This window comes from Strix uralensis, chromosome 1, assembly GCF_047716275.1.
Source record: "Strix uralensis isolate ZFMK-TIS-50842 chromosome 1, bStrUra1, whole genome shotgun sequence".
NCBI lineage: Eukaryota > Metazoa > Chordata > Aves > Strigiformes > Strigidae > Strix > Strix uralensis.
The window spans coordinates 60,982,146-61,002,358 of NC_133972.1; the positions used below are offsets into that span (position 1 = coordinate 60,982,146).

The 20,213-nt window shown below is 36.6% G+C and overlaps 1 protein-coding gene across 3 annotated transcripts in view; it reads left to right on the plus strand.

The window, feature by feature from the left end:
• The window catches only part of PTPRN2 (protein tyrosine phosphatase receptor type N2), a 691,070-nt gene that overhangs the window by 175,039 nt on the left and 495,818 nt on the right, over positions 1-20,213 (plus strand). For 2 of the 3 annotated variants that reach the window (XM_074868529.1, XM_074868546.1), the window contains exon 3: positions 2,725-2,838. The exons of the other annotated variant lie outside the window; for it this stretch is intronic. In XM_074868529.1, coding sequence (XP_074724630.1) covers positions 2,725-2,838 — 114 coding nt within the window. The remainder of the gene's footprint in view (positions 1-2,724; positions 2,839-20,213) is intronic. 3 annotated transcript variants of the gene reach the window in all.

Genomic DNA, 20,213 nt, shown 5'->3' on the forward strand with positions numbered 1-20,213 from the left:
CGCACTGCAACAACCCCACATCTCCCTGTGCCAGAGGTGGATAAAGCTGGTCTGAAAAGACACACCATGTATTTACTTACTGTAAAGATCACAGTGTTTTCAGATAGTTCATGGCAGACTAAGCTGGACAGTTTTAAACATTAGCTGTAATTTAAGTGAAAATGAGGTTTGTGCTGGACCAAAGCCATTTCTGAATTTGGGCCACATCTGCCAGAGATTTCTTGGAAAGGAAAAGAGAGGTAACTTTTTTTTTTTTTTGGTAGAATGGCTCTTCCTTGCCTTTTTTCCCCCACAATCTATGCAATTTTAAGAAGGTTTTTAATTAAAAAGTGCCCTGAAAATTGAATGCTCAAACTTAATTAATTTTTTTAGGTTTTAAATCTTGCCATAGAAACCTTGTAATCAAATAAAAAATAAAAAGAACCCCAAACAAACCAATCCTAACCAAAAAAACCCCCCAAACAAATAGAGAAACCTAGGAAAATTCCTACTTTTTTTAAAAAAAGCTACTGAACTGAACTATGAAATCTACTATTTGCACAACTCCAGTCCGACTGTAATCCCCACTATAAAGACCCTCTGTATTTTAGAGATGGTATTTGCCAACCGCTCCTTGGGGCATACTGCTTCTCCACTCTCCTAGTACTGCATTTAACAGAGCAGAGCGCTATTTGTGATTGCAACCTCTTCAAAGCTTATTATGCCCATATTTCAAGTATAAAAGCCAAAGTAACTAGCAGTTTCTCCCTAAGCAGTCTGTGTTTTTGGATAGATTGCATAATGCAGCTCAGACTCATGTGCTAATTGTTAATTTTAGAATTTAAATAGGTTTTGTTCTATTCAAAGGCAGTAGGCTAAAGATTTCTGAAAACTCTGGGTTTAGGAAAAAAGGTTAGGTCTCTTTCAGAGTCTGAGTGAATTAGCTTTTGCATCCTTCGAGGTATTGTTAAATGATAATATAAAAAACTAATTCTTGCTAAATGTGTATGCTTTTTTGGACTCTAAAATAAGATTATAATTATTTTTAAGGTACATTATCTTTAAAAAAATCATGGAATATTGCTTGTTTATATAAACATAGATTTTGTCCTAATTGTAGCTGGTAATGGTGGTATTCCAAAGCAGAGCTGGCTATTTCGAGTTATGTTTCATTTTGAACCATCTTGTTCTTAAACACTGAAATATTCTTCTATTCCTTTCTGAATCAGGACCTTATTTATTCCTGTTATCCATCCATTTACAAGTGACTAATATTTATATACTTTGCTTATTTCCAACTGCAACAGTTCTTTAAACAAGAGATGAATATTTTAATCTGCTGTTAGGCTGCTTTATACATTATATGTCAGAAAACCAAACCAGATCTCTGTAAGAAATTTCTAAATTAAACCTAGTTTTCAATAACAAAATTAGACTTGGAGGTAAGTTTTTAATTTGGATTAACTTAATTTGGCAGTTGTAAGTGACAGGAGGATTGGAAAGGCAAAGAAAGAAAAAGTTGGCTAATTTCAATGAGGTATTTGTGTTTAACGGTGAAGGCTAATGATGCCCTTTTTTGCATCCTGGATTGGTTTATTTTCTTTTATGCCATTATTTGTGTTTAGTGAACAGCTGGGCCAGTAGTTCCCATTTGTAGTCTTTTAGCCCTGTGAAGTAGCAGAGAAAGTAATGGACATTTGCAAATTAATACTTGCAGTTATTTTTTGCTAATCTGATGTAGCTATCCTTTTTGAGTATAGATGTAATATCAGAGGAGAAGTAATTACTGTGTTAAAACTAGTACTGTAGTAGAATATTTTGCTAATTAAACTTGTTGCATTTAAATTGCTTCCTTTGGATCACTATATAGAAGAGAACTGTTTTGAACAATAAATGAAACCACTTTCTTTCTCAGAGGCCTAGAATTGCAGATGGTCAGATTGTATGTGAAGCACCTAGGCCCTGAATTAGTCTTTTGTGTGAAAGAGAGAAAGGTAATTTGAATGTTTGAACTCCCTGTTCCTCCCACACATACACAGGAAGCTTGTCTCAAAATGAACAATTCTCTAAATAAAGACTAATAAGAAGCTAAATTAATTAGAAGGTGTGATTTGAAAAGACATTGATGAGAAGAGTCTGTCATTTTAGACAAATGGAATGGAGCTAAATAAATTAGGCCACATTAATATCTCATTGTTCTGTGAGCAGCTTTCTTTTATTGCATTCATTAGAGGGTACTTCTTGAAATGAGCCTTTGCTAGCCATTATGGATTCAGTTCTCATTTACCAATGTCTAACACACAGCTCCTGCATTAAAAATGTTTCAGCAAATCCTCATAGTTTCTGCAAATTAATATTTATATTTCTGGATGCTGCACTTTTCATCTGCAACATAGTAGGCGCTGAACATTAGGGTTTTTTTCCCACAGAATTGTCAGTAAAGAAGTCTTACATCAAAAGATTTCGGAGGCAGAAGTCTGAAATTACTTTATAAAATAAACTGTATGCATAACTTGTACAATAGAATCTTCCTCCAACTAATATTCTTTCCAGTATTTATTTATTTTTATAGAAAATACCCTGTCTCATGACTTCAGTAGTCCTTTGATAGCTTTTTAAAGTGTCTTTTAAAAGGTTCCTTCAGTATATAATTAGGATACACTGGAAATGTGCATCTCATCACACATTTCTTCCTCTCAGAAAATGAAATGTGTATTTTTCCTTTTCTTTTTCTGTCTCCTGCAGATGGAATATTTGGGAGATGTCAGCGAGTACCAGTCACAGACATCTATAAATATGACATTTCACCCCCTGTTCTTCAGCGCCTAAGGATCATCCTGGAGAAGCTCTCACACAGAGGTAGAGTAAAACTCTGGAGTAGGGTTAGTTGCACTGGGGGTTACAATTATTTTGTTCTCCCTCTGAGGTGATGTCTTCAGAAGTTTTCAAACACGGTGTGTCTCAGGCCTGGTAGTGCAGACTTTATAAAAGTAAAAAGCCTTCTGACTCACTGAATCTGCAATAAGGAGTTGGTGAAGCAATTTCAGGAGAGATGCTTCCTCCCTACATAGTGCATGTCTGTGACTGACACACTATACAATAAAATTCTAGCATCTATAAATGCTGGTGTCATATACATACATCAGCTGGAAAGAAAAATAATTTGCCATGTATACTTTTGCACCACAGCATATTTCAGGGTGCATAGGCAGAAAACACACAACTTCCAGTTAGGTAGAAACAGTTCTTAACTTTCTCATGAATTCAGATAAGTAGAACTGCTTTTATTTCACTACAAGCTGCATCAATACTGTTCCTTTTAATTTTTATTCAGCTTTCTGAAGTTAATCTCTGTGCTCTTTCCAAAGCTGGAAAGGATGGTCTAGCTTCTGAATGGCATAACTTGAACTAACAAACCGAAACATGGGAACAGTGAAAGCCAATAAGGTGAACAAACTTTATAGGTACTAATACATGAAATAAACCTCTGTTGTAGACAGCCACAGGACCAAGGGATTTTTGTAGTCTAAATTGTTCCAATAAGATTGTTGGAATGTTTAATTTTGCACTTGCATCATCTGTGTGTGTGTATTCCTAAATATTTTCCAGTTACAAAACCTCAATTACAAAAACAAGTAATACTGTATTAGCATGGGTTTAATTATGAGAAAAAAATTGATTACTTGGAAGTTCATGAGTATACTTAGACGCTGAACTTCTAGTTTGGAAAGTGCTGATTTAGGAGGATTCAAAAAATTTCCAGGGATTTATTTCCTGTCCAGCAGTCCATCCAAATGAAGCAAACTCAGCAAAACTTGATTGTAGTAACTCCCAGCTGATTAACAGTTACATGTGAATAGTACTTGTGGCTCTTGTCATTTGCTGAAGGCTAGGTTATGCAAGCAAATTTATGAAAGTACTGTTTTATCAAGGCAACATTGTATGAGTGGAAAAGCTAGTATCTGCTCTAGCGAAGAGGGGGGGAAATTCATCACAGTAAGACACCTAAATTATCTAAATTGATCATGTTTGCATGGACAGCCAGCACTCATTTACATTGCCTGAATATCGGTGATGAGTCCTGTGTAAAGCTTTCTCCACGGGGATGTCAGAGGTGGGAGACCTGCAGGAGACCCATGCCCTTCTGGAGGGACACATGTAGAGGCTGATGGGATACTCCAGGCCATCTGAAAAGATGCTTACCTGTCTCCATCTCCCTGACTACCATAAGATTTTAGGTTAGTTCAACTGAGTTAATGTGACCTCCCCCTACTAAGTGCTTCTCTGATCAATAAACCAACCCTTCCTAGGATCTCTGTTATCAGCAGCCCACCTCCCTGGATATATCTGTTGCAGTAAATGACAGTATGCTTCTTTTAAGGAAACTTGGGTATTGAAATTTGTACTTGTCTCATACTTTTTCATAGCAAGAGAATGACAAGGAACACAGATTGAAACCATGGTGGAGAATGAAAGCACTTTTGCTTTTATCTTTTGTTACTAATCACATTTAGAGGTGTATACACGAATGTGTATATGCTTTGAACTGATGTAAAACTTTTGCAAGCAGTTTCTGTGGCCTGTGGGTATCCTAGTGAAGAGCATCTTAAATATATCTGTAAAAGAGAATGCTAGAATGCTCTTGTTCAAATGATTGATGGAATAACATTTTTACCTTTTTTTTTTTTTCTTTACTCTTAGTATCCTTGGCAAATTCTGAAGTGTTTAGTTAGGACAGAAATATGGAAGGAGTAGAATCAATACAGACTATCAGATTAATGGATTACTGACATCTGGTTTCTCAGAGAAGAGTGATGTTTGCTAGTGCTATTAGATATAATACATCCAGCCCTTAGGTCATGTTTTCTGGCTGTGATGGTCATCTGCACAGTTAATTGTGTTCTCCTGCAAATTGTGTGCAAAACATCATGACCATTTCTACAGTATAGATAAACAAGACATTGTCAAGACCACAGAAATGTGTCAGGTAACCTCAAGAAAGGGCTTCATTTTTTCAGAGGTCTTATTTCCTTCATCTATGTAATACCCTGTTCTTGTCCTCTCCAGAAGAGTACTGGCTAGCCCCACTTGGTGAGGCCAGCCTTCCCTGAAAAGGATAGGAGACAGCATCTCCTTTTTGTAAACAGCAGGACAATTTTCTATTGGAAGACTATACAGTAGGTCCCATGACAAGCAAAACTTTTAGTAATGTCTATATTGAACACTTTCTGGTTTTATTAGATGGATATACATTTAAGGACCAGATATTTTGGAGGTTATTAACTTGAGTGGTTTTCTAGGTTCTTATTTACTTTTTGTAATGTGACTTGGGGTTTTTTTGTTTCCTTTCTGATGTCTTCTTGCAGTATTACTAATCTCTTCTTTCTTCTAGCAATAGTCTCTTGACATCTATTTCCATAGAATTAAAAAAAAATATATCCATAGAAAGCCTTGTAAAATTTATGTCCTGTTTCTTTCCTGTTTGCTGATCACTTCTAAGTGATGCCTATATTTGAATCATGGTCAAAGTGGAACATTTTATGGTCAGGTGCTATGAAACAAAGGACAACATGATATGAATAGCAAATATCATTTGTGATTCTGCCAGCAAAAAATGTTGACTACGGTAGGGAAGCATACGACAGAGGCTTAGATGAGTGACACACCTGATGATAATCTGTTTAATAAAGAACTTTGACTAAAATTGAATTCAGGTTGCAGAATGATAAAGTTTTTATGTCTCCTTTACACACTGAGTCTATCTTTGTCTACACTATCTACTAGTAGATTGATTATAGAAAGGAATACCTTGGAATATTAGATAGTTTCCTACAAAGAAATGATCTGTTAGCATTCAAATACCATTGTTCATGGCATTTTCACTCACACTGTCCTTGAGTCAATCAATTCTTTCAAAATACCCTTCATGAAGAAGATTTTCTGAAGATTCAGTTTCTATAAATGTGACTATATGGGAAAAGCACTTCTTACAGTTGTTGAAACATGATGAATCACTTTCTGAAGTTGGTAGCACTATAATTTATAATTTGTGAGGAGTTTAAACATTTCGTATTGTCTGATAAACAGAACAATCAAAAGGATGCTGTTTAGATAGAACTAAATAATTGGAAAAGAAAAATGAAGGAAATATCAGCATAGAGGAGTGAATGTCTGGAGAAGAGGAGACTGAGGGGAGACCTCATTGCCCTCTACAACTACCTGAAAGGAAGCTGCAGAGAGATGAGGATGAGTCTCTTTAATGAAGTAACAAGCAATAGGACAAGAGGTAATGGCCTCAAGTTGTGCCAGGGAAGGTTTAGACTGGATATTAGGAAGCATTTCTTTACAGAACGGGTTGTTAGGCGTTGGAATGGGCTGCCCAGGGCACTGGTAGAGTCCCCATCCCTGGAGGTGTTTAAGAGTAGGGTCGACATAGCGCTTAGGGATATGGTGTAGTTGGGAACTGTCAGTGTTAGGTTAATGGTTGGACTAGATGATCTTCAAGGTCTTTTCCAACCTAGATGATTCGGTGATTATGTAATGAGTAGTGCCTTGAGGAAATGGAAATACTTATCCCTGTGGATGGTCTTCTGCATCCTCTTGTCCAACTTGAGAGAAGATACTTCTTGGAATACACCAAGAATGATAAATCATCTATGCACTTCCCTGTTTGAGCTAAAATGTACAAAATACTTTTTTTACTTAAATGGATTAAATAGATTATAAAATACTTTGTTTTCTTCTTGTCCCAGCAATATTATCATGAAGGCAAAGTGACTGCATCACTAAGTTTCTTAGCAAGATTCTGGAAACAGTTTCACACTGATGGTTGATCTATAAGACTAGAAGCATGGAAAGTGAGACAGAAGGACTAATCATGGTACATGATAATTCAAACATGAATGCATAACTAGTACTTGAAATATCAGTATAAGGAGTAATAAAAGAGAACAGTAGTATTTCGCGACTGGCTTACTCCAAGAGGGATTTACATTTGTTTCACAGAATAGTTTCTAACCAGTGATTCACAGTAGCTGATAACATGGTACTAACTCTGTGGAAGTGCAGCTGCCATAGCAATGAGCATTACTTGACGAAAGACCTCAGAGATGGAGCCTGCAGGTCATACTTCCTTAAAAACATCAGGAGAAGGGTATTTTCTCAGGGACACAACAAATGCCCACCTTACTTAGGATTCTGCCTCTGGGAGTGGCCACTGTGCCTGTTGAGGGAAAAAATGTAAGGAAAGTTCAAGCATACAGAAGCATTTCACAGCATTCGTACCTTCTCAGTGTTATGTGCTTGGTGGCGATGGTTCTCCTGAGCCAGAAGTCATGTTTTTGTGTTTGCTGTATGTCCTGTGGACACTGTTTCCAGCACAGTTTGACAGGACACTGTGTATTAGAAACAAAGCATGTTAGACCAATAATCGGTAATTTAGGTTCTGTCTTCCGTTTTACTTAAATTTTAACTAAATTACAGCTGTTGTCACTTTACGGCAGGAACCGTGCAGCATGACCATTTGGAAAAAAAACAGATAATTTTTTTTTTGTTGTTTATGTAATTTGGAGTTATTACTGAATGATTCCTGAGTATGCTTGTTCCTACTTAACTTTTGCTATAACACTTTGTTCAAAACGTTACTTTTAAGAAAAGCAATTTCTTTCACACTGTTACAAAGAAAGGCTTGCTTAAGATATTAAAATATCAACAGTTATTAAGAGAACCAAAAAGAGGAGGATACACTTTTCAGTTCATTTAGCTCAAGTCAGCAAGATATTCTGGATAAGCTCACGGGCTGTGGAAATAGGCAACAGATTTACAGACTATTTGAAAAAAATACCACTTTTTTCCTCTTAGTTGTTTTCCTTGCAACTCAGGAACCTCTTGACAGGGAGAAAACAATATTTGTGTTAAATTAATTCTAACCACTTTAAGCATAAGGTGATTAATATAACTTTGCTAGAAATAATTTTATACTCTTACATCAAATTTCTTTTAAAAACTAAACTGATTTACAATCAGTTAAGTTGAAAATTGAAATGAATGTGACTTGCCACATGCAGCTTGTGAGTTTTGAAAGAGTTGCTAAATATTTCAGTCAGACTATTTTTCAAGGCAAAGTATCATTCGTTACTGCAATGAAGCTAACGGACTTGAAAGTGAACCTTTATAAGCTCAGTTTTGAAATAAAAGGAATAATGCAGTTCTTGCACATATTTGCAAGGTGATTATCACATCATTATGGAGGTATGTAGAAGGCTGAAACCAGGAGAGGTAGGTGAAAGATTTTTCCTTAAATTCAAATATTGATATAAAGGAAGGCAAACTCTTCTTTTGGCCTCCAGGAAAAAAAAAAAAAAAAAAGAAGTTTGACTTGAAAAGAACAGTGCATTTACATCAATTTTACCAGGCATCAGCTTGCTCCAGACATCTGTGTATGGAACAAATTCTTCTCCTGGACGGCTGCTGAAGCCAGGAATTGAAGCATAAACCCCATGACATGCTACACTGGAGGAAGTCAGCCGGGAATGGACATATTTACCTTCTCCTGGTATCACTGTCACGCTGCCTTAACTTTTTGACTTGATGGACAACAATGCACTGAACAGGTTGCAAAAAATTCTTGCCTTTGTTAAGTGCTAAAGCACCACTGATGTTTTTTCATATTCAAAGACCTAAATAGAACTTCAGAAAGCTAAGAATGAGTTTCAGAAAAAGCAGAAAATTTTATTTTTAAAGCGGCAGAAAGAATACACTTTGAAATCCTTTTTTGAACACCCGTATGTTGCACAGCACAGAACAAAAAAATATAGATTTTTTTTCTATTTGGTTCCTTGTATGGCTGCTCTGCTTACCAGACATAATCTGATATGGCATTGGCTTGCTCTTTGCCATATAAGACATTTGTGAAAAATGTTCTTTTCAGGAAATTGGTATTTGTGAAGAATGTATTGGCATTATAAAAATTTATTATAGGAGCAAAGCAGATTCTGTGTATTGTGGAAAAGATATTAGAAAGTACAGAAGAAAACTTTTTGATATATATTTAGTTTTATCTGCATCCATAACACTGTTGTGTAAAGCTTTTTGATTTTACATCATTTGAATATTGCTTTTTTGGAAGACACGTATGTCATCCCAATAGCATCATATTTCTTTTGTTTACAAAGAATGATCAATCAGAGCTTTTACTTGTGTTTTTGATAAAATAACACATTAACTAATATGTTTGATAGAAAGGAGAAAAGGTCTGCGTGTCTCCTTGTGTCATGTTTCTGTCAACTAGCAGTGACAATTGCTGACTGGGATCAGGATGTATCAAATTCTTTGTGGCCCACATATCTTTACAGCTTTTCTTCCAAAGGAAACATAGAAATTAGTGATAATATAATGCAAATATCAAAGGCTGTCAATCAATTCCTGCCTTGCCTCCTTTGTTTTGAAGATCTCTGGCACCTCATGGATTTTAATGTCTATATTACTGCTTGGTCTTTTCCGTGAAGCTCTCTCTGTGCTGGCTCTTGCACAGTTTGTTCTCTTTTATGATCTTTGAAATTTGGAGACTGCCTCTGTTTCCTCCTTCTGTGGAAGAAGCTAAAGATGTCTCTTCTTGTTTCCACTGGACTTCACTGAGTGAGCATGCTCTCTGGGTGGCCACCGCCCTTTCAGCATTAGACTGAGCAACAGCTCAACAGCAGAAAGTCTGTATTTGGGTTATTCATTAACATGCTGCCCTGTTAATGATGTCACATGTGGCTCTGAACTTCATTCTTATTCTCTTAGATCATTCTTTAAAAAAATTAATACCTTCCACAGGACCATTGGATTGGTCATACAGTGGGCTTGAACTGATATGGGTACATAATATGTTTTTAAAACACTTAACCATGCAGCACTCAAATTGCAGTTCATTATCAGTTGTTCCTACACTTGGAGTGTCAGCAAATATCAATTCAAGCATAAGATTACTTCTTTAGCTGCTGTATTCTCTAATAAAGCTACTTTTGGAAACTGTGAATAACAATATTGCATATCGAAACTAATTATGCCATTTTGTACCATTAATCTATAATTACAGTACATTTACATATTCAAGACTGGTTTTTATCATTGCATTACTAGTGTTTTCTTCCTTATTTGTTCATTACTAGGGGTTATGTTTTCCTTTTCTATATTCATTGCATTTCCTTATCTACAGCTTTTATCTCTATCTACATGACCTCATGTTCTTTTAAGATATCAACTCTTAATGACACTTAGTGTTTGACATGTTTTTAGGTTTATAATAGGTACTCTAAATTCTGAAACATTTAGGCTTACCTTTCAAAATCATGATTTTAATCTTATTCATACAAAACCTCAATAGGTAGATTGTGTCCCTCACAGTACACCATGGTATGATTGAAGATTTACTTTGTTTTAGTAATCACTATGAATTCCCACAAAAGTTCTTTTTTCCCTTTGCTATACAGAAAATATACATATACACACACACTTTTTTCGCTTAAGATGTTTTCATTCTTTATGTCACGGCTTTGGCAGAATGCTTCTGACAAATGTAGCAGTTTCCTGCAAAGGCTGGATGACATTAAATCTTTTTAATTCCACTTGTGTTTTCTTTCATGCTGATTCTTAGCATATACTCACTGTATTTCACAAGTTGCTCCTTCTGTTTTATTTTGCCTGTACATATGAGTATGGTAATGGATAGACAGTGCAGTTTGTGATAATAAAATTGTACTTTCGCTCCAACACTTGTCCATTGCTCAGTTTCTCTTTTGCAGCTTCTCACAGTCTTAAAATTGCAAAAAGGACTTTCCCTCCATTTTTAGTCTTTTATTCCTATTGAAGTCTGGTTTCTAATTAAGCATTGCACAGACCTGCACTGCATATTTAACTAAAGTGTCTCCAATCTTTTAGGAAGGCTTTGAATATTCTTCCTCTGTTTGACTTAGCATATGTCAAACATATAGCTTATTAAACTACTTTTTTTTACTTTTTTTTTTTTTTTTAAATTTAGCCCATTTTGGGGTTTGTGTGGTTTTTTTGAATGCAGTATTTTCACATTTCTTTAGCATGATCAGATAATAGATTTTCTTTTCCTTATTTTAGCAGTGAGCTACCCCAAAACGCAAAACCTCTGACTTGGAAAGAAAATGTAAGGCTGCTGAGTCTGCAAGATTTTAGAAACTTGCCTTTTAGTTCCTTTTAGTTTTTTGTAGCTCCACTTACTTTCGTGAAGAGGCAAAATTCCTGCCTGAGCATCCTCTATTTTGATACATTCCTAGAAAGCTGTGTTGAGTGTTTAGATGCTCCTTCATATTCATTCTTCTATTACTTTGTCTGATAAAAAGGTGCTGTTAGAGATGAAAGTACTCTCTGTCCATCTATCACTCTCCCTTTTAGTAGTTTTTAATCTGTCCCGTTTAAACGCTATTTGACCAGACTTGAGCTTTTAATGTGCAATAAATGAAAAGCTTTTCTGGAAAATCACTAGCTATGTAGAGGAGCAAAAGGGCATTAGTGTCACTGCTGGGGTAAAATCAGCTGTTACCCATTTGTTGAGAAGCAGCTGGCTCTTGCATACATATGTTACAGCCAATGCATAATTTCTGTATTTTGGAGCTGGTCATACCCAGCCTGTGTTTTACCCGGCTGACAGTCCAAAAAGACTATCTGAGACACATGGAGAGGAGCCACAGGTACTGAAGAGAAGTGCAGGAGGTGTGATGTCAGGCAGGGGGATAGCTTATGGTACAAGGGGATAGCATAGATGCTATTCTGAGCTGAGAAGATTGTACTTAGACATGGGCTCAGGGTGCTGACAAACCTTTTTTTATAACGAAAGGAATTGACTAAAAAGGCAATGGAGGGAGGGAGAGGGACTGTAGACTTTTTTCTCCATCAAGCTCCAGCCAGCTGCCAAGCAGCAACTGATTTGAGTCATCATCCCAGATCTGGCCCTTGAGAGGGCTACTTATACTTATAGCATCACACTGGTTGACTTAAGGGATGGCACAATTAAAATGTTAAAAATATAAAATTATCTAAAAATTATAAAGATGAGTTAGCCTTAGCCAAGAATTTAATTCCGTAATCACTGAGCTTTATTTAACCATGTTCAGTGTTTTTTTTTTCCTCACAGTAAGTGCCTGGATGGTAACACATTAGAATATCTTTGCTGTACTTGAATGTTAAGAAACAACCATGGTGAACAAAAGTTTATGTTAGTTGTGGGAGTAAAGGAATGGAAGGAAGGTCACACATAGTCACAGATGAGACCCATACCTGTTTCTATACAAGCCCAATCACACAACTTGAAACCGACTGCAGCTTGTATGATGTCTTGGCTACTCAACTTTCTGAGTTTCCAGTAAGTGTGCATTTGCTGGGATATTCCAACCAAAATGTACTTTGCAAAAGATTTTTTCCCCCTCTGTCTTCCAAGGAACTATTATGTTGCCATTTATTGGTATATTTGCAAGGTGAGTTCTTTTGGCAGGGTATTTTCCCACAAACTTTTAAGTTCAACATTGGTGCTCATTGAGAGCTGTTAGTTTGTGTCCTTCATGGTAGATGACCAATATGCAATATTGTGTCTGTCCATAGTGAAAAACTTTCTGATAAATTACTAGTGTATGTTACTGTATAATTTCCTTTGGTGTTGTCCTTATGTGAAAGGTTTAACAACTGCAAGTCAAATAATTAACGTACAAGTGCTTAGAGGAATCATGGAAGTGCTGGTTAGATGGACCTCTGGAGGTTATCTAGTTCAGTCTCTGGCTAACAGCAGGACAACTGGAAACTATATCAGATTGCCTGCTTGAATCTTGAAAACCTCCAAGGAATGGAATTTTAAAACCCTTTTCATTTTACCCAAAACCCTTTTGTGTTTTACCCAAATTTTGACCTGTTTGGCCAGGCCCTGAGAGAAGACGTTCTTGCCACATCCAACTTAATCCTTCTAAACTACAACTTGGGGATTTTGCCCCTTGTTTTATTATCAGCCAAAAGTAGGAAGAATTTGACTCTGTTGTCTTTTCAACTACCGTCCATGCTGCTGTAGGCTGCATTGGTGGTGTCTAAGGTCCACCCATAACTACTTCTTCACAATACAAAAGCATGTTCATGTGCCATCTCTTCATACTGGTCATATGACTCAGCTTAGTAACTCTCTGTTAGACATTCTCCAGTGTCTCAATTTCTTTACTAAACCCCAGTTCAAGAAATTGGGTCAAAATATGGACACAGTAATCTAGATGTGGCCACGCTGCTGCTGAGTAGAGGAGGGTGATACTCTCTCCTTTGAATTGCTGCCTATTCTCCTAATGTAGCCAAACATGGGCTATTAGAATCACTTCTATTTTATTATTTTTTAGTATGTTAGGAAAGCAAGCCAAGAGGCACTCCTTAGGCCACATTAACTCTTTAATAAACTACTCTGAATTTCAGTAAGTACTAAATTAGGGAGCATTATTTTTCTCCATTGTTCTGAGAGTTGCTTATGCATTTGGTACAGATGCTTTCTTCCCCCCTCTATCCCTTCCTTAGTAGCAGGGGAGTAAGCAAATGAAAATACTTCAGCATTCCAGCTCAGCTTTTTCAAATAGTTTGATGAGTTTTAGGTCTTTCCAGGTAGACTCTAACTGAACTACGTTCATTTCTGATAATGTTATTGTTCATGACATTCAATATAGTGTCACTGAGCTTTTCATTCTGTTTATAGTTACTAGGTTTTAGCAGGCATCCAGCTACTAGTCCCATTCATGATGTTAGAGGGATTTAATACTAGCCAATACTGCAAAACAGTGTAAAAAAACCCCTCCTAAAATAAAACTCTAGATGATCAAAATGTCAGTTATTTTTTTCAGCCACATACCTTTTCTCTTTGCAACTTTTCATGAGATAGGTCTGTTCTCTGTAAAATTCCTGCTTTCCCATTTGAGCAGCAGTGTAAATATATAAGCAAGATATAATTCCAAACCAAAAAGACATATTCTTTCATCTCCTACTTTTTGTGGCCCCCCAAATGTTAGCTGGAAGTGCCTCCATGGGGCCTTCCTGCTGTTACCCACTTGTCCTTGCCCCTGCACAGAACCAGCACACTGGCAGTTCATTCCTGTGCAGAGACCCAAGCTGGTCGCTCGGCATACGGAACCCTCCTGAACCTTGGCTTCACTTTTTGCTGGCGTAGTTGCTAGACAGCATCTCCACTGTCAAACTCCCAACCCCTCCATCTCCTCCAGCTTGCTTGCTGCTCCTACAAGCTCTTTTTCCATACAGCACATTTGTGGAGTGCCAGCAAACTCTTCTTATCTAGGAGGAGGGTTGGTGAAATATGCTTGTGGTAAGTGATGCCTTGGGCCTCTTCCCCTCTATCTCCTCCTTGTATCTCCTGTAGTTTCTCTTCTAAAAAAAGCAAAATTTGAAAGGTTTGGACTTTTCCTGTCTGAAGAATAATACTTAGGCTCTTCAAACAATATTTGATATTCATCATCCATAAATTTCTAACCTGATAGGATTATTATATTTATCCTCATTTTAGAAAAAATCTCTACATATACTAATTTTAATAAGTATCACCATACACTGAAAGTATTTGCTAAGGTCAGTTCTATGTGACTTGGGCCAGTCACTCCCAGTGGAAAAGGAAACATAGATTAAAAAATTCATTAAGTTTAAAATTGTTCACCTAAACACTTCATAAAATATTTATGAATAATGAATACTTCTACAGAAGTCAGAAATGAATTGGAAACAATTTATAAATAGAAGAAGGGTTAAACTCACCGCCTGATGAAATCATTATGAATAAGTCAATCAGCCCTATATAGGAAGGAAAATGCATTATTTTATGTTTTGAGTTATAGGTCCAAGATTACCACCAATCTTCATTGGAAACTCTCTGCAAGTTTGGGCATTAGCATGTGTTTACACATGTGTGGGAGAGATGATGAAAAAATATTCTTCTCTTTCCTTCCATCGAAGTAAACTTTGTTCGGACGCTGCCTACAGGCTTGAGCAGAGGGCAGTGAATGCTCAGAGAGCAATACACTGAATTTAAATTTAAAATGAAAGTGTTCAATGACGCTGAAAACTTCTTACAACCATCTTATTAACCTGTGAGGTAATTCCACCAGTCAATAAATAAAAATGGAATGTGGCCCTCAGTGTGAGTTGCTTAAAATGTGAAATTTTTTTTAAACTGAGAATAATATTAGAAAGACTGGATACCAAATTCAATTCAGAAATGAGAAAAATAGCCTTGAACCCATCTCAGTGGAACTCAGCTTTTTCTCCCTTGTGGGCCGTGCAAAACCTGTCTGCTTTTAAATTTTAATTAAAACTTAGATTAGTTATGATCATCTAATCTTTCCTTTGCACTGCCGTGTCTGATCTCTATGTATAAGTATCCAAAGTTTAATCTACTTCTGGTCCTCCTAGATTTGACAGTCTAATTAAGTGCTCAACTTTAGCACTTAGTATATAAGAAATCCCACTTCATGTTTTGGTAAGATTTTAAATAAAATTGATCACTTATGTGTTCTGCTGAGATATTTCTGAATAATTTCATTGTTTCATCTTTACTACTGCATTCATCTGCTTTAGGAACCAAGACATTTCCTTCCTGCATTATGCTAACAAATGTGTGTGAAGGCTTAACCAAGCATTGATAGTAAAGCATTACTGGCATCATACTGGGTTGTCTTAAAGACATAGCTTCAGTATCAAAATTAGTATATAAAAATATGTGAACATACAAACATTGGTCCTAAAAGTAGTGGCTTATTGTTTATAAAATCCACTCTATTTTTCTCCCTAGAGACTGGTAACCTAACAACACATGCAAATATCTCTCTGTTAATTCTTGCATGTGACCTTACCCTTCTCTCTGTTGGTCTGTTCTTCACTCTTCTGTTTGGGACTCTGCCCTTCACCTCATCCCAGGTTCCTTGTGACTAATTTTTCTCCTTTGAATTTTGGGAAGAGATGACATTCATGTCTTATTCTTAGGCCAGCAGCTAATCAAAGCTCTAGCACAAGTTTACTATCTTCTCTCGAGGAAGCAGATCTTTTTCCTCATGCATTTGCTTAATGTGTAGGCAGGTGATCCACATTCTGGTAATGCCAGCACATATTATATGGATGGAAATGTTATTTCAGTTGCTCTTAACAACTTTGTTGACAGCAGGATTAAATTTGCTCTGTGGGGGGACATCTTGACTCAAAGAAATATTTAAGGGGCTGCACATTTGCAAAACTGCTAATCCTCCACCCCTTCATTTACCCCCACATCCTGTCCCGTCCCATCCTATTCTTAATGACAGTGAGTCCCAGGATGGTGCTTCAAGCCCTTTGCCACCCTGGGTTGACTCTGCTGTTGCTGAACTGAAAATGTGTGCTCCGATTGTGTAGATGGCATCCGTCTCACACAGCCGTGACTCTACAGCCTCTGTCTACTTGATGCTGTCTTTATAAATGGTAGAGGAACAGGTGATTTTAGGGTGTGATTCATCTGTGTAATTTCAGAGAACTGTAGGATGAAGCGAATCATATCCTAGATTTCACTGACCGTATTGCTTAGCTCTCCATTGACTAGGGAGTCCATGGCTGATTACCTCTGCTGTTTCATTTAGTCACATGAATTTTGTCCTTGGTGTCTCACTGAATGCAATATTTAAGTTTAGCCATGTTCCAGGCTCTGTGGAGAGGTGTCTAGAGGAATTGAGTTGTACTTTAAGGATAAGTAGCTTCTGGTATAGCTTTAATAGTCCTATACAGACTGGACAGAACTTGAGAAACAATTTCACATTTCCAGTGCCAAGGTCACTGGGGGAAAAAAAAAAAAAAAAGAATCAACTTTGCTGCAGTTTGCCCTGGCTCATACTCTTGCAACATTTTAATTATTTTTCTGAAATCCTCTGGGTACTCATCAGTTATCCGTGTAGCAGCATAAACTAATCAGTGCTTAAATTCTGACCTTTGTTGAATAGCAGGCACTCAGGCAGTTTCTAATCCTGCTGTGTTATTTTGGCATAAACTTTTTTGTGCAACTCATGCTAGAATAGATCCTGGATTTATCTTAAACTTTAGTTTGGCAGGTCCTTGCCTGACAACTGAGGGTGTGAACTTATCTTCACTGGAAGGTAGTTCAGCTTTTAGCCTTGAGAATATTTTTGTGATCTTAAAATTTCTGTTATTTTATACTTCACCACTTTTCTTTATACTAGGGACAAAATAAACCTGTTTACATGTTTCTTATTTTCTAGCGACTCCATGTCACCCTGTATTATTTTCCATTTTCCTTTAAACTATACTTTATGCAGTAGATTGACTTGGATCTTTCAGAATATTTGCCTTGGGGGGGTGGGGGGGGAGAAAAGCTGTTGTTACTTTATAAATTTCATAAACGTTGTGGTAACAGATCTGTTGGAATAGTCAAATGGCAATATTTTCCCTCTTACAAAGAAAGTAGGTCTGTAATGTCCTTATTTGATACTATTTCATTAATTTCAAAATAAAGCACCAATCTCTGTTTCTATGTTAGTCACTCTTTGCTAAGGCTACTGAAAGCATCAATTTTTATAATACAACCTGCCGTTTTAGAGGCTTTCACCGCCCTGCTGTTTTACTGAGCAAGCTGCAGCTGAGGGTACGTGATGCTGAGAAGGAAATGGCATTGATTTTCTACATTTTGTCATACAGGAGCATTTTGAGATGTTTCTCTTTATTTTCATTTTTCTTCTTCAAGGATTCAAAAAAAATGTAAGAAAAATGCTAAGTACAAGTCTAGGATTGTGAAATCAAAGCATGCCTGAAAAAAACCCACAAATGTACTTAATTTCCAGAGGATTTGTGCTAACACATTGAAAAGCTTGGGTGAACTAGCTTTTCCAGACTGAGTTTTACAACGGTACAACCATCTAGGGCTTGAGAGATCAAGGGGCAAGAATTAAGAGTCTCTTGATTTCCCACATGGATGACTGAGCAATAGGCCAACAAGGTCTTCCTTTACAATGAAACTAATTGCAGAAATGTTACAATATTTGTTCTGGGAAGCAGCATATTATCAAATCAATATGATTTTTTGTTATTATGCTACCAAAGACTAATGGCACAGTGTATGCATTAAGAACAAGGTATAAGTGTAATAGCTTTTCTTTATTTATTTTCATGGATATTATTTTATCTATTTTTTAAGGTTTTAACCTGATTTCTCTTTTAAGTGTTTTACCTGATAAATTATTTCATAAATGTATCTACATAAAGATCTGATTAGCTGACTGTATGTCCTCTGACAATGTACTTAGCTAAATTGGTGAGTTGCTTTTATAGGTAATTCTAGGTGTAAAAATAAGGCATGATGTCAGAAACCAGGTGAAACCTTTTATAAGACTTTCCAAAACATCCAGCATCACCCTGCATAGGTGCTGCAACTTTAGCAGTGCCATAAAGAGTGAGCAGCAGGTAGAGCATGCATATTGATTTTCGCACTGCAGGACACTGAATCCCACAAAGCAGAATTTAAACAAAATACAGGAACCCTGAGAGTAGTGTCACCAGTCCTGAGATGGGAGAAAATATCCTGAGGCTATTATCCCTGTTATAAATGGCAATATGAACTTAGAATTTTCCTGGTGGTGCTTGCTGTATTATTACTTAATACTTTGAATAATGAATCTTATATTTTCCATGTGCTCTTTCAATTTTTGGAGGATTCATCAGGTGTCTGTGTCTAATTTTGAAAGAAAAATTATTGATCTGTGGTTGAATCACAGCTATATAGAGAATAATCAACAGTCTCCTTACCTGCTTTGCTAGGACACCGATTAATGGATTTATGTTCAGTATTCCTAGGTTTAGTTCTCATATTAAGCACAGTCTGTTGTTGCACAAGTGATGCTTACATTCTCTAAGATTTGTGAAATCTTATCTTTGCAGCTCCTATAAATATTTAAGGAACTTTAGATCAAATTAAAGTGGATCCTTCATCTCCAGGCTGCAGAATTACTCAGGTTTCTTTTGCTGAGTTATGCAATAAAAAGTCAGTCATTGCAGTGTGTGTATGTTTATAGGCTGCAGTGCTGGAAGGAAGCTAACTTTTATCAGTGGGTTTACTGTAGTTGGGCCACATACAGCGAGTGAGTTATATGTATTCATTCCATTCAGGATTAGCTTTATACACCACCAGTTAAGGTTACATGGCTCTTTGTGCCAGTAATTCTTTTGTAACTCATAGCTTTAGAATTCTGAAAATTACATTCTCAACTCAACTTCAGTAATCATTTTCATTAACCTCTGTATCTATTTGCTTTGTTTACAAGTTGAAGATGAAAGGTCATTGGGACCTTGGCTGTTTGCTTCACTTGTCCACCATTATATCCAGTGTTTCTAATATTGAGCATTGTGAACTTGACCTGCAGTAGGACTATTCAAAGAGTCTTTGACGTGCTTGAATGACTAATTTCTGGTTTTCTTCCGTACTTCACACGGGGTGCAGAATAGAATCCAACTTGGTTTCATGTATTGGCAAAGTGGAGTGAAAACTTTGTCAGAAGATACTTGGAAGATGCAAAAAGCACAGTCCCATCATGTAGCTGTTTGTTGTTTTTTTTTTTTTTTTGTTACAAATGAGCTTTGTCTGAAATAAGCTTTTGTTGTTATTACCCCATGGCAGCAAAACACCATTTTTAATTTTTACATTTGTTCCTGCCCTCCCCTTTAAGCCATTAGTTCTGCTAACATATATGTCTGTAGACTGAAAGAAAAAATCCAGAAGCAATTGTGTGTTTTAACCAGCTAGCAAGTCTGGGTAGGTCTAAAAACCCATTGCTCTGGGCTGGTAAATGATGAAGTAGTACAGTATTAGCTCACCCAGATAATTCATCTAGCTGAATGTCCTCCTCTGACAGTGATTGGTAGCAGATATTTAGGGATATAAGGAAGAGTGTAAGATACTGAGCAAGTATGGAATAAGCTTTTCATTTGTATGACTTCTGACACTCAATGGTTTAGGGACTTCACTATTACTAAGGAAAAACTATTTGTAATATGTAGAAGCAACTAAAATACTAACGTTAAAGCAAAGAAGCCATCACCTATGATGAAATAGGAGGAAAGATGAGCAATAATTGCAGGTAGTCAGCACAGACAGTGTTCCCTGAAAAGTCCTTGTAGATCAGTGAGATTCAGTCTGTTTCTGAAATTTTCTATGAATATTAGAAACTTTT